Source organism: Nelumbo lutea, chromosome 4 (assembly GCF_056320005.1).
Source record: "Nelumbo lutea isolate HS-2025 chromosome 4, American lotus-T2T, whole genome shotgun sequence".
NCBI lineage: Eukaryota > Viridiplantae > Streptophyta > Magnoliopsida > Proteales > Nelumbonaceae > Nelumbo > Nelumbo lutea.
In genome coordinates, this window is record NC_142687.1 from 67,198,748 (window position 1) to 67,213,646 (window position 14,899).

Genomic DNA, 14,899 nt, shown 5'->3' on the forward strand with positions numbered 1-14,899 from the left:
ACTTGGTTAAACAAGCTTTGATTATTGATACCATCCCAAGGAACCATTCAACCTAAAAGCTTAAGTTGTTAGGTAAGTCCCTGAATAGGTTTTTGTTCTCTAACAAAGAGAAAAGGAAACCTCCAAGTGAGGATAGGTCGTCATAGGGAAATAGAGGAGGTGAACATGTGGGAATGGAAGCGAATGGTCAAGAGGTTAGGGATGAGTTGAAGGGTCACATAAGATAAGGGCAAAAGTGTAATTTGTGAGGAACCTGATGATCAATTGAAAAGGTGATTTTTTGAAGGAAATGGGCCTAGTAATTTTAATGGGCCTCTGGCTGGCTCATCTAAAGTGGTTGGTCAAAATAGAAGGGTTCGGTTTGGGATTAACTTATGTTGTTTGCTTCCTTCTTTCTCTTTTACTTTTTTTTTTTTTTGATTGGTTCTCCTCTTTTACTTGAGTTTCTTTCGAATATTTTTCATTACCTAGAACTGGCTTAACTTGTTAACTCCTACTTTGCAGCCTGCAATTGCAGTTGCTATCAGGGAGCAACTTTATGAGGTTAGATTTTTTACTTTTCTTTTGGAATGGACTTATTGAATCCAATTATTTGATATTATGTCTTGCATAATTTTGTGATAATGTATGACTAATATTTTTGGTTGCTATATTCTAAAAAGAGAACTTCTATGTTTTAGATTGCAATTCAGAGTGTTGCCTCTGCAAGGGAAAGCAGAATAAGCAAGAAAGGTCGCCGTGGAGCAGAACATGTCACAACTAGGTATGCTATGTAACAATCTCGTTTGTTTGGTATTACTTCTAATTGTTCTGAGGATCAAAGCATGAGTCTGACCTCTTCTTCGAGGTGCATTTTGTTAGAAATGTGTGTCAATGCTTGACATCTCTTTTTTTTTTTTTTTCTTTTGAGAAGACATGCTCATTTATGGTTTTTCTTTTATATACTTGCAGCAAAGCAGGTGGCACTGTCTTGGACTTGGTGAAGCTATTTGGTGGAAAATCAAGTGTCCTTCGGTAAGATTGATGTCAATTTTAGAAGTTTCATTTGATGTTATTGTTTGAGTCAGGGAAAATCAGTTTGGTGCACTGTTCATGATCTAGCTGTAATGTCTAGATACTTCTTTTTCTTTTATTTTTGTGATAATTGTGTTCAGATACTTCTTTTGTTACAAATACGTCAAGATATGAACCAGAAAGCTTTCTTCTTTTCTCATATGAGGGTCAAATATATTTCACCAACGTTTTCAACCTGCTGTTGACCCGGATAGTCAAACTGTCACCTGGCCCTATTTCCGGGTCCAGTTTTTCTTAAACCCACCATTGGACCAAAAACCGTTGACTTGGCCAAAGCCCGTCCAACCTGAGAGGTTGATCTGTTGACCCACTTGACCTGGTAACCTTGTCATGGGTTACAAGTTGCATGTATCAAAGCTTCTGGAGGGCATAATTTTGTGCTCAGTTTTCCAATTGGGGTGATCTTCTTTCCTTTTTATTAACCTGGGGCAACTTTTTGAGATCTACACGTTCTAAGGTGCTGAAGGTGACTTGCCCTGCTATTTTTGCCAATAATGCCATTTTTTTTGCCTCAAATCCCAATTTTAGTTTTTTTTATTTATAAAAATTAAAAACTGAACAAAAAATGTAACTTAGACATAAAATAATACATATATTACATGTAGAATGTGATTATATATTATTTATTCTATCTAATATATTTATACATATATACATATATTTATGTATATATTATTGATGATGTGTCACGGTCTCACCTGTCCAACCCATATGGTTGAACCTTTTACCTGTGACCCGGAGGCAAAAACGGTTCAGCCTCTGGGTTAGTTTCTAAAATGCTGTATTACATGCTTTACCAGTTTCTCATCATCCATAGTCCATACTATACATCTATATGATTGCAGTTCTTAAAAATAACATCACACATGGGACTATATAGATCTTACAAACCATAAATCCATAACATGTGCGAAAGTGTATTTACTCCACATGCAGAAGTGACATTGATCTTATGATTCATGACATATTGACTTGGGATGATACTTCAGATTTCTGAATTTTAGTAACTTTGATGTTTGAGATACCTCAGTTACCAGATCATGAAGTGGGGATGCACCCCATAATTGTAGAATGAAAAGCTCCAAATTTTGGAGAATAGTCTACACGATGCAAATAGATAAAGCAAATTGCATTAACCAACAGCATTACAGACTTGCTCTGCTACTGAGTCCATACCCTCAGAGGCCAGATCTTGGAGTGGAAATGTTACAAGGGCACCCCACCCTTGGAGATCACTTCTGAGTTGATGTCTTCATGAATTGACTTGTCTCTAACTCTTCAAATATGTGTTGGATTCAGCAACAGTGTGAGTCAGGTGGATTTACCAAAACACCCACTGTATTGACTGACTCTTCAAAATTACATATGCTTACTTTAAATGCCTATATGTAACAATGGTCCAACTGTTTAAACCATCCCAGATTTTAGTATTTGTAGTTTCCCAATTTACATAACTTATTACCTATTGTTTATTGGATTTCTTTGCCCAATTAACATCGAAATTAGGAAAAGAATGAAAAAAAAAACAACTAGTGTGGCCACAGAGAAAATAGGCAAAGGATGTGAGTTTAACATGTCAGTTGTAAAATGTAAGTTAGCTATTTAACTTGTTATGTGGATTATGCCTATATAATTATATGGGTTAAGAATATAATCATGATGTTTAATGATATAAAATAAAATATTTATGTGAGATGTGTCTGCAATTGCTACTTTTTGAGTTTACTGAGTTGGACTCCTAGAAATGTATTCTGATTCCACGCTCTGTCCATGCAACACTAAGAAATAAAAAACTTCAAAATTTTGAATTTGATGATCATATACAGACATATAGAGCAAAGTACATGAACTACATTAAAAGCTTGAAGTAATAGCGTGGTACCTACAAACAATTAATTGTCAAAGACATCATAGATCCAATTTTCCATTACAATGGTCCGGTAGATTATTTATTTATCTTTCCATCCCAAGTTCAAGGACTCCTTATTTGACATTATCATAAGCAGGCAGCATGTGATATAAGTGTGGACCGCTCCTCAGGGAATCATTAAGCTCAACTTTATGGGTACACCTTAGGGAACCAGAACCCTTGGGAGCTGATGGTTCTTTCAGAGAGAGAGAGAGAGAGAGAGAGAGAGAGAGAGAGCAGAGAAGAGAACATTATGGTGTATTTTGGCCCTATGGCCATTGGTGATTCCACCAGAGTGGAGATTTGGTGCGATTTCAGGATCTTCTGCTTGCACTCTTTCTAGGGTTTGAGTGACTTAAGGTTGTGTGGGACTTAGATTGTTGGGTGGATGCTAGATGGGCCCTATGGTCCATGGACTTCGGTTTTAACAATCTTACCTTCTGGGTTTAAAACTATTGGCTAAAAACTGATTATAATCCAGCCAAACTATTGAAAAGACATGAATACATGTTATGTCCTTGGTTTTTAGCATGATGAAGTATGAAATAATCAGAGAAAGGTATAGTTATGATTTCCAATATTATAAGAAGCAACAGAAAAGATCATACTTCATCAATATGTCTCTGTTTTCTCCCTACACTTCAGAAGTCATTTTTTCCCAGTTTATTTATTTATTTTTTCTTTTCACTTTGGCCTTCTCTTCTCAATATATATAACTAGTCAAAACTGAAAACCATCTATCTATGATTCAACTGCTTCTATATGTGCCTCTTTTATTTGTATCCTTGATTTTCTTAATTACTGCTTCTCTCACTGCCCCCCTCCCCCTTGCACTCACTAATTCTACCTACTTTCATTTCTCGTTCTGCTTTTAAAGTTATAACTGTCACATTATCTAAGCAATCTACAACCCGGAACTGACACTTCAAACCTATTTTTGTCTCTCATGAATCAGGAAAAGGAAGGAATGGGAATTGTATGAACCTGTTATTGATATCTTATCAAATGAGGAAGTGAGTGCTCTTGATGCAAGGGAAGAGCGGAATGCTCGGTGACATTGACTTCTGCATTTACACTTGTAACATGTCTGCCAAAAGTTAAAAGTAGCAAGCACCATTTGATAGCAATTAGGTGCAAACCCAGTGGGTTCTTATTTTTCTGTAGTATAGGCACTTTTTCTAGGAGAAGCAGAAATTAATAAAACTGGAATACAGAACACTACAGTAAACTTTCTGTTTATGCTTGTATGGATATTTACCTCTGAATCTATTATTTATTTTTATATATTTTAAGTTTGTAGTTGTGTGGCTTAAGGGAGGGTACAATCAAAAGATGATGAATATTTAATGTCATACACATACACAAGACTTCAATTTTGTGTAGCAAGACAAGATACCAATGCACTACTACAATGGGGAAAATTATAAATCCTCATTATCACTGTATTGGATTTTTGAAAGGTTCCAATAATTGATATTTGGTTTAATCCTTCATAATTCATATGTTGCAAGATGGAAGAAAGTATTCTCCATATATTTTGCTGATGCATCAAACATTTTTAAGAAACTTGTTTAGCGTTGGTAAACTGATGCCTATAAGTTATGGGTTCAACTATGATGCTGAAAGACATGATAACAGAAAAACTTGTAACCAATCAACTGGCATCATCATAGTGATAACCAATCTGGTGGATTTTCATCAAAATTCATGGGGCTTTGATTGGTCAATGCCTTTCCGGTATCATGCCCTTGGCATCATAGATTTTACGGTGCAGATTTGGTAAAACCCAAGTTCTAACAAAAGGATTTGTAGAGGTGCCAATATAGTAATGTGTACCATGGTTAACGCTGCAGCTCATTGCTGCCAACAGGGATGTGAGGTAGCAGTGATGTGGCATTGGATAATGGGTAACAATACTGAAAACGTTTCCTGAAACATCGGTACCAAACAGAAAAAATTATTCTTCCAGGAAACATCCTACCTGGCAGCAACGATTCTAAACATAAAAAAATACACCATTTTCTCAGAAAAAACTATTTTCAACCCATACATCAGCAGCACTGTTATGCCAAACATACACTTTATGTTTGGTTGAGATTTTTTGAGTTAAAAATCATAAAACATTAGTATTAGGAACATAAACCAGGGGAACTATTAAAAGAAAAATGAAATTTCTGGTTTTTTAATGATCTGTATTGCCCTTGGTTTTGTGTTATCCAGTAGACTATGCTCTATTATCATTCCATGCCTACAGGCTGTAGCCCCTAAATGAGACTCAACACACTGTACCCCAATGAGTTTGTAGCTGCACTTGGATTTTTTTTCCTAAGCCCCAAGTCCCAGGACTCCCTTCTAGCGTAATTTCCCACTTATAACGAACAGGGGACCTTTATGAGTATTTCGACCATCCAATTCTGATGGTAATCTTCATCTTCTTATCCTGCTTCTCTTCTTTCCCTCTCTTCTAACAGAAGGTTATTGCCTTATTGACAGTGGTTCTGTGTTTTGTACTCTGACAGACGAGTTCTGATTAGCAACACTTGGTCTTCATGGCTGTGTTATGGTTGTTATTATTTGACCATTTTTAGATCAATCACTTCACTTGTATGGTGTATGCATTCAAGGAGATATCGTTGCTACTTGCTAGGGTTTAGTTCGAGTTTGGTGAACAACTTATTCAACTTATTAACTTAATGTAAGAATGGGACAAGCAAAATCTTTCAAATGATATGATACTAGTTTGGTTCATGTGAAACCCAATTCACCAATAGTCCCCACAAGAACATGAACCACTTACAAACCGGTGAAACCGATTTATATCCCTAACCACAATCTCTCTCTCAAAAATCTCCGACGCCAACTTCATTACTGTATGACAATCTCCGCAAGTTCTCAAGTTCTTTTTAATTCTAATTGAGGCGCCTGCAGGAAGACTGAGTAATCCAAAAGCAAGAGCTAGTTTCTCACTGTGATACCACAAGCTCTGCTCCTTGTAACTTTCAACGTCGTTAACTGCAAACTGGGTTTCAGCCACATATCCTTTCTTCTTCACCGACTCTATCATTTTGCTCAGCATCTCATAGATTTCATCCGTCCGAGAGTGTGATTTATCGTGTACAGTGAACACATGAGTTGTGTTCTTAATATCAATCCAGCTACAGCCAGGCTCCTTTCTCGCCCCATTAATTCTCATTAATCTCCTTATCTCCTTGGCCTCTTCCAGCTTCCCATAATGCGTATAAATGTTGGAAAGGAGCACGTAATTCCCGGGGTTATTTGGTTCCATCTCAAAAAGCTTCTCTGCAACTTCTTTTCCCATGTCAAGATACCCATAATTCCTACATGCTCCGAGCAAAGCTCCCCAAACTGATGGGTCTGGCCTAATTGGCATTGATTCGATGAACCTCTTGGCTTCGTCCAACCGACCAGATCGACCGAGCATATCAACCATGCAAGCATAGTGTTCAGGACCAGGTTTCATCCCATGAACTCTACCCATGGATTCGAAGTAGCCAAAACCTTCTTCAACGCGCCCAGTGTGGCTACAAGCTGAGAGAACACAGACAAAAGTAATGTAATCAAGTTTAATTCCCTCTGCAAGCATCTCCTCAAACAATTCAATCACTGAGCCTCCACAGCCATGTTGTTGGCAGGCTGCGATCATGGCTGTCCAGCATACCACATTCCGATCCTCAATCTCTTCAAACACCCGATGTGCATCAATCAAACTCCCGCATTTAGCATACATAGTGATCAAAGAACTTCCAACACATGTATTTTTCATATATCCAGTTTTGATTATCTGATCATGGATCAAAGTTCCTTGATCCAATGCCGCAAGATTAGCGGATGCATGGAGGGCTGTTGAGAACGATGCCTCGTCAGGCGATATCCCTTCCCTCCTCATGACCCAAAAATAATTGCAAGCTTCTTCAAATCTGTCGTTCTGCACGCAGCCCATGGCCATTACATTCCACGTAACAACATCTCTATCTGGTATGGAGCCGAACAACTGGATAGAATCTTGGAAGCATCCACATTTATTATACATATCCACAAGCGAGTTCTTCACATAAGCAAAATGCATCAACCCATGCTTAACAACCACCCCGTGAACCTGTCTCCCAAAGTCCAAACTGCCGACATTTGCACACGCGCTCAATACGCTCGAGAAGCTCACTTGATCGGGACTGACTAATTTGTCCCTGAGAACCTCCTTGAAGACGTCTATCGCTCGATAAAAAATCTTGTTATGTGAGAACCCCACGATCATTGCGTTCCAGGAAACGAGGTTTCTCTCGGGCATTTCATCAAATACCTTCTCCGCTGAGTCCATATTGGAGCATTTTGCGTACATATCAATCATGGCACTACCCACAAACACATCGGTTCCAAAGCCGTGTTTATGAATCAGTGAGTGTATTTGCTGACCATGAACAATGATGGTGGTATCGGCGCAAGCGGAAAGGATGGCGGAGAAGGTGAAGTGGTTTGGGCGGGTGCCAGAGCTCCCCATTTGGTTGAAAAGGGCCAAGGACTCAAAGGGTTTATGGGCATGAGAAAGCTGCGCGATAAGAGAGGTCCAAGTGACAATGTTCTTGGTGTCATGGTGGATGTTGGAGAATACAAGGACACTTTGATTGATATGGCCGGAAATAGCATACAATTTGATGAGGTTATTGAAGAGAAAGGTGAGGGAAGAGTAGTTGTTTGTGATGATTTGGGCATGGATTTGGGTTGCATGTCGAAAGCTTTTGGTCTGAGCCGTGGAATTGAGGAGAGTATTGAGATGGGTAGGAGAAAAGGAACAAGTTTGGTGGGAGGAAGATGTGAAAGGGCTTGAGGTGGAGTGAGAAAGGGGTGTAGTAGTAGAGGTACTACGGTTGTAGCATCTTCTTACGTTGAGCAAAGCTTTCATAATAATAGTTAATAGAATAGTTCAGGCCTTGAGGGGGAGGGGGTTTTGGTATCGGTGGAAATAGACTAATAACAATGGTTGGTTAAGTGTGAAGTGGCTCCACTTCTCTTTGTGCTTATTATTGGCCACATGATCTGGCTTGATGAGTACGATTAATGGATTCCCTCACTCTCGTATGAAAATTATTCCCAATGCGTTGGACGTTGTCGTTACGTTGGTTAATATAAGCTTAAAAATTGAGAGGACCAAGCCCAAGCCCATATGACCCAGTCCATCTGTATTTTGTAGCGACTTTTGACCCGACGGCCATGCATTTGCATCAGCTTATCTATCTAATCTATCTGTATATATTAACAGGCTATAACTCCACTATTCAAACACGTGTTTTTCTTAATTTTTTAGAAATTTAGATGCATAGTATTTTCTGAGAAGTTGTTAAAGCCCACGACCCATTATCATCATTTATTTAAGTGGCCTTCTCAAATTTTTAAAAGTTAGACACGTGGCAGTTTTCGAATAATTCCTATTAAATCCACAACCCACTACCAGGCTACAGTCCCCACCATTCAGACATATGGCATTCTCATTTTATTACAAAGTAGGCACTTCTGAGAAATTGCTGTTAAAGTCCACAGCCCGGTACCACCATTCAGACACATGGCATCCTATTAATTCAAGAAATATGATTCAAAAAGTGGGTAGTTTTACTCTTAAACATTCTTAATATACAATTATTTATTAATTTAATACATGTTCATCCATACTCTATTAAATGCGAATGGTGGGACTCATTAAAAAATTACCATTAACCATGTTTGTTTTTAAATGATTTTTTCAAAAAGAAAATACTTTATTAATTACAAACTTGATTTAACTTTTGGGAAGCAACCTAATTTAACTTTTAAAAATAAATAACTCAAAATAGATTTATTAGATAAATAGTAAATACCAAGTAAGGTGAGTTATTGTTTACCAATAAGATCTCATTTAATATCTTAAATCAAATTAAAAAACATAAATTAATAGTGGGTTTCAAATAAAATAGGTCAATTTACTTCATAAACTCATTGTGAATTAAAGTTATGTAAATTACCAGAATTTAGTGTAATTAGAAAATCTATTATAACAACAATACTCATTAATTAAATACTGAATATTAATAAAAATAGGAGAAAATAATCATCACCTTTACTAATTAAAAATAATATTAATCTTTAATTAAATAATTAAGTAAATATTACGTTTTGATTAATCTTTGAATTTTTACAGTAAAAAATTTAATTATAATAATTAATATGATATTAAATACTTAATAATAACAATAATAATTAATTAACTAAATATTACAATACAAATAATCTTTAAAAAATAAAGAAATAATAATAAAAAGTTAGACATTTTGTGTTTAAACAAAATAAAAATTATCAAAATATACTAGCCCCGTACTTAGTACGGGGTCATTCTCTAGTTAATATTTCAGTGATGGGATTCAAAAGTTGGGAGGGACATATAGGAGTATATATATATATATTCAAAGCTCACACAGACCTCCTCTTCCTCACATTTTTCACACGTGGTTACTTTTTTTAAATGAAATCATAAAAAATGTAAGAAGTCAAAATAAAAAAAAATCTTTGGTCTTACTTGTCTCTAATAAAATTTCTCTCTCTCTCTCTCTCTCTCTCTCTCTCTCTCAATAGTCAATGTTTGTAACATCTTCTCCCATTCCATTGAATCCTAAATCTATATCTAAATATTAAAGCAAGGATGTCCAAGCATAGTTCTTTTTTCTATTTTTTTTTTATTTTTTTATGTTGTTATTAATTGCAACCAGCCATTAAGATGATGATAGTGGTCTTAGGTTCCCATAAAATGAAATTTACTACTATGTGGCAATCTTTAAGAGAAGCTAGCCCTTATACTTTTCTAACAAACTCATAAGCTGAAAAAGTTTTACCCAAGTTATTACTTTATTGGCAATTTCTTATCAAATTCTTCCTGGTTGAGATTGAAATGAAAAATAGTCTTCTAAGTTCTAACATCAGATTTAGAGAGCACAAACAATCTTGCATGGTGATCATAATAAGCAAGATATTTACAATAAATTGAATGCGTGGTTTGTTGTAAATTGAATGATTAATTTATAGTACACCATACGTGCCACTATAATAATTTTTCTTATACTAAATATTAATTATGATAATAAATAGTAATTATCAAAACTAATAATTTCTATTTTATTTTACCCATTGGTTTTATTTTGACAATATTCTTTTGCCCATTAATTTTATTTCCTATTATGCAAAATGTCATAAAAATGATTGGACTTTTGACACAATGATTTGAGCACATTATAAGCAATTTAATTTGATATGGGCACACCATGGGGTTTTTATTGTGATATGAGCACACCACAGGTGATTTAATTTGTTATGGGCATATCATAGATGATTTAATTTGACATGGACACGCTATGGGTGATTTAATTTTATATGGATACACAAGTGATTTAATTTGATATGGGCACACCATGGATGATTTAATATGATACGTGGATAATCTATGATGCAGAAAGACATGATAGGAGAAGAGCTTTGACTAAACAAAAACCCACCAGTGAATTTTTAATGAATACCACCTGATTGGTTACCATGTGTATAATACTAGTTGATTGGTCACATATTTTTTTTAGATATCATGTCTTCCGATATAATAGTTGAACCCCTTTTAATATGCGTTGAGCAGAATTGATTATTGCATTGGGTCGGGTATGATGCTGATGTTGCACCCTAGAGTCAGTATTCTCATGGTGTGCATATGTTTCTAGTTTTATATTTCTAAATAAATGCGATTGGGCCATGGGTGGTGCAGATCCCTGATAATTAGTTTGTCAGAACATTAATTCAACTTGATATTACCAAAAATGTTATTTATGTGACTTCTACTTTGCATTTATGATTACTATTTATTCCTTTCATCGAAACAGGCGAAGGACTTAGGTTATGTTTGGTTTCGTGGATATTTATTGAAAAAACACCACCACATCAACGCTATATAGGCATTGGTGTTTATTGCATATGAAATCACTGTTTGGTTTCACCGTTTATCAAATAAACACTGAAAAACTGAAATGCTTTGATTTATGTGCATAGGGCATTTGGGGAAATGTCAAATTTTGTTTCTCCCAATGCTACAACATTTTTTCAAATGAAATGCTTATGCGGCATACTTTATGGGGTGTTAATTTGAAGTGGAAAATAAAAAATATTTAAAGTAATGCCCAACCAAACAACAAAAGCAAGAAACATTTAAAATAAAGTTATAAAAATAAATGTTTAAAGCAATAAATGAAAGAACCAACTAAGTTGTGTTCTACATCATCGTATGGCTATGAATATCCCACTTCAAGTCAAGAAAACCAAACTCAACCACATGCATTTGGGATTGGAGCCCAAATAGGAGGTTATCAAACTTTGGACAAGCTCCTAATGTGACATCTTATGGATGTGGATATGGATATGAACATGGATATTGATGGTGCGCGATCTGAGCACTCCTATATGGCAGAGGCTACGCTCCTAGCTGGCACCAGACAAGATACCTGCGAGAAAGAAGGCGAAGGATTCCCGGGGAGCTCTCCCGGCGGGGACACTCTGATGCTTAAGTTAGAACTTGGTGGAGAGCTGAGAAAGAGAGAGTTGTAGAGAAATAAGCTAAGAGTGGAGATGTGCAATTTGCAATTACCTTTGCTCTTTGGGAGTCGATGCTCTTATATAGCGGTGTCTTGTCAAATCAGGCATATCCGCCTCTGATTCTTTGCCGTAGCCGTTACTTGCTAGGGCTGCGTAGGTAACTGTTGCAGAGTATGGCCCTGCCAAGCGGGGGACACCTCTTAGGGTTGGCAGGCACGACGCCGCCTGGCGAGAGACGTGGGTGCAGGTCTCTAGTTTTGGCAGGTATGGTTGTTAGACAGATCTTCTTGTGATACACCGAGCTGCAGATGCCTCTATCCGAGGTGGCCTACTTATGTTTGAGCAGGAATAAATTTATTCTAACTTAGGAGGCTCCCGAGCTCACCCCGAAGTGCCTTGAGCTCGGGAGATTCCTATCTTGGGAGAACCTTAGCTTGGGACGCTTCCTTGGAAGAATCTTAGCTCGGGGTGTTTCCTTCTTGAGGAAGAGCTCGGGGGCTCCTTTACATGGGAGGAGCTCGGGACTCCTCACCTGGAGGGACCTCGGGGCGCTCCCCCCTTGGGAGAGAGCTCGAGGTAATCGGAGTGTCATCTGGTACCGAGCTACCACACTAGATCTTGGTGGACTGCTCACACTGAGTTATCACTTATGCTGAGTCACGTCCACGTGTCCTCTTATGACGAGGTCGGGTCAAATCACCCTCCATCAATTGCCCCCTACTCCCTAAACCAGGGGTCCTGACCTGGTGTGGGGAGTTCACGACGTGACGGGTGGATTTGGCCCGAAGTCTAGGCTGCCTCATCAGAGTTCACCAGTCGGATCAGTTCGCTATTCGGCTCAATCAAGGATAACCCAGGTCGCATACATTTCATGCATAGATGTCACATGATCTATAGACTCCGTAGACGTCAAAAAATGCGCTAAACTGATTTCACCTCGGGGGTCGCGCAATAGGTTTTCTTGAGAGCCGTTAGATCATCTTGATCTCAATCGTTGAATCTCGGGCATACCGACTATAAATAGAGGGGGACCCCCGTCATTTTCTCTGCCACAAGTTCACTAGCACTCATCTTGAGGTCGCGTCTAAGGTCTTCAGGTCGGGTTCTCTAGTTCATCTCTTTTCCCTAGCTTGGTTGCTTTTTTCTTTGGTGAGTCCCCCTAGCTCCTTCTTTCAGTTTGGTTCCAATCTTTAGTTTCATAGCTAGCTTCTCTTAGTTCATTTTTTAGTTCTTAGCTATGTCAGACCATAGCTTCAACAGTCTTTTGGATGAGCCCGAGGTGGGTACCTCGGCTCAAGTAGGTGCCTCTGAGGCACATTCCACCTATGAGGTGCAGGAGACCTCGGGTAACCTGGCATCCACCTCTAATCGAGGTCGGATCATAGGCAAGTTTGGTCCTTCTACCATGACGGTAGACAGACTTAGGAGCCTGATATCTCAGTATAACCTTCCTAGGGAGTATACCTACCACCTTCCCACGGGCGACTTCCCTTGGGAACACGGTCGCGATGAGATCATGATTTTCGGGGAACAACTCACGGTCGGACTCTGCCTTCCACTGCACCCCCTAATTGTTGAAGTGTTAAATCATTTCGATGTAACCATAGATCAACTCCACCCGAACTCTGTCCGAAACGTGGTTGGTACAATTTCTCTTTGCTTCGACTACGCCCTTCCTCTTGACCTTGACATTTTTTTTTCTATCTTGTCGATAAAGAAGAATGCATCTAGCGTTCTCACTGAGCACAGGCGGACCTACTACTTGTCCCCCTGCCTGGGATTCAAGTTGTTACATAAGCTTCCTAGTAAAGTCCTGACTTATAAATGGGACTACTTTGTAGTTCATAACTCTGTAGGGTGGCCCTTCCCTACTCACTGGAGGGTGGCCATTCAAGACTCCAGCATTAGGCTGGACTGGGATACAAGCGATATACTTCAGTCTTGGGCATAGCTCGACTTCGACTACAAGGGCTACCTCACCGAGAACAAGCTCATCGAGGCCGGTTTGAGTCCCGATAGGTCACCTTGTGTAGAATTAGTATTTTTCTCAGTAGCCAATTTCTACTTCTTGGTAGCATTACTGACGTCGAACTCTGTTGCAGGTCCTATGGAGTGATTTAGTGCAGAAAACTCTTCGGAAAGATGAAGGGGAGAAAGAAGCGAGCTGCGAAGAGAGCTCGCATTGAATCTCCACGGGCTCCTACTCCTGAGCCCGAGCTGCCTACTGAGCAGCCTACTGATGCTCCTCCGGTGATCAACTTGGAGAAGTCGGAGAACCCCTCACTTTGGGAGCCCGAGGCGATTGCGGAGCCCATTCCTGAAACAACTACGGAGCCCGCTCTTGAGACTGCTGCTACTACTTTGGGAAGCGAAGAAGCAGCCCAGAGTATTCTGAACCCGTAGTACAGCCTCCGGAAGAGCAAAGGGGCCGCATGTGCCTAGGAGGTCTCCAGTTGGGCTGAGCTAACGCCTGCTCAGCTCGGAGCTCGAGCAGCTACCCATTTCATGGTGGTAAGTCTCATTGTATTTCAGCTTCAACATCTGCAATTGTTGCTTTACTGGTGCTAACTAGCACTCTTGGCAAGTGAACAATGTCGTGCATGCCCTGACCTACCAGTCTGAGTAGCACTTAAAGCGAGCTCTGGCTGCAGAAGACTTAGCCCGCGCAGCTCACTTTGACCTGAAGATAGCTCGCAGACAAATCCACCAGCTGGAAGGTGATGTGCTAGCTTAGAAAGAGCTAGTTACATTGTAGATGTTAGAGAAGGAGGAACTGCTGCGTGAGAAAGAGGAACTATGAAGTGACAGGTCGAGAACCTCGGAGCTGACGTTAAGGAGAGAACTGAGATCCTCCTTAATGCCATGGAGGAGGCCAAAGTCAAGGCCGTCCAAGACTACGTCGTGTCGAAGGAATTTGACGGGGTAATGGTGGATGCCTATCGCATGGGCTTCAAGCTCAGTAGGTGGCTGATAAAGTGTGAGTTCCCATAGCTCAATGTAAGCGCTATCACTACCTCGCGAACCACGGGAGATGTAGCCCGTCAGGCCACTGAAGACACGGACTCCGAGGAGGAGGGCGACGAAGACATCGGGGCGGCTGACACTACCAACCAGGCTGCTGACAGGTTGATGCTTCTGCGGAGGCTCTGAGTGTTAGACAATTTTGTATGCCCTTAGCTTCAATTAGAATGATGTACATTATGAGTTTATTGTGAATGAATAAAAGTACATATTTGATTCATGTTCCCTTGGTATGCTTCTGTGTAATACCCTTAAACTGAACACATAATGAGACTCGTGTTAGTT

At 39.2% G+C, this 14,899-nt stretch overlaps 1 protein-coding gene and 1 pseudogene across 2 annotated transcripts in view; one reads left to right on the top strand and one right to left on the bottom strand.

Annotated features, from left to right (window-relative positions):
• The window catches only part of BSH (transcription regulatory protein SNF5, putative (BSH)), a 58,771-nt gene extending 54,496 nt beyond the window's left edge, over positions 1-4,275 (top strand). Inside the window, exons 7-10 of the mRNA XM_088986667.1 lie at positions 505-543; positions 681-763; positions 952-1,014; positions 3,939-4,275. Of these exons, the coding sequence (XP_088842793.1) occupies positions 505-543; positions 681-763; positions 952-1,014; positions 3,939-4,038 (285 nt within the window). The 3' untranslated portion in view covers positions 4,039-4,275. The remainder of the gene's footprint in view (positions 1-504; positions 544-680; positions 764-951; positions 1,015-3,938) is intronic.
• Positions 4,276-5,643: 1,368 nt separating this feature from the next.
• Positions 5,644-8,061, bottom strand: LOC148860944 (pentatricopeptide repeat-containing protein At2g03880, mitochondrial pseudogene; annotated as a pseudogene). Its single transcript, XR_016112579.1, has one exon. The product of XR_016112579.1 is annotated as a pentatricopeptide repeat-containing protein At2g03880, mitochondrial pseudogene (transcript).
• Positions 8,062-14,899: the final 6,838 nt, after the last annotated feature.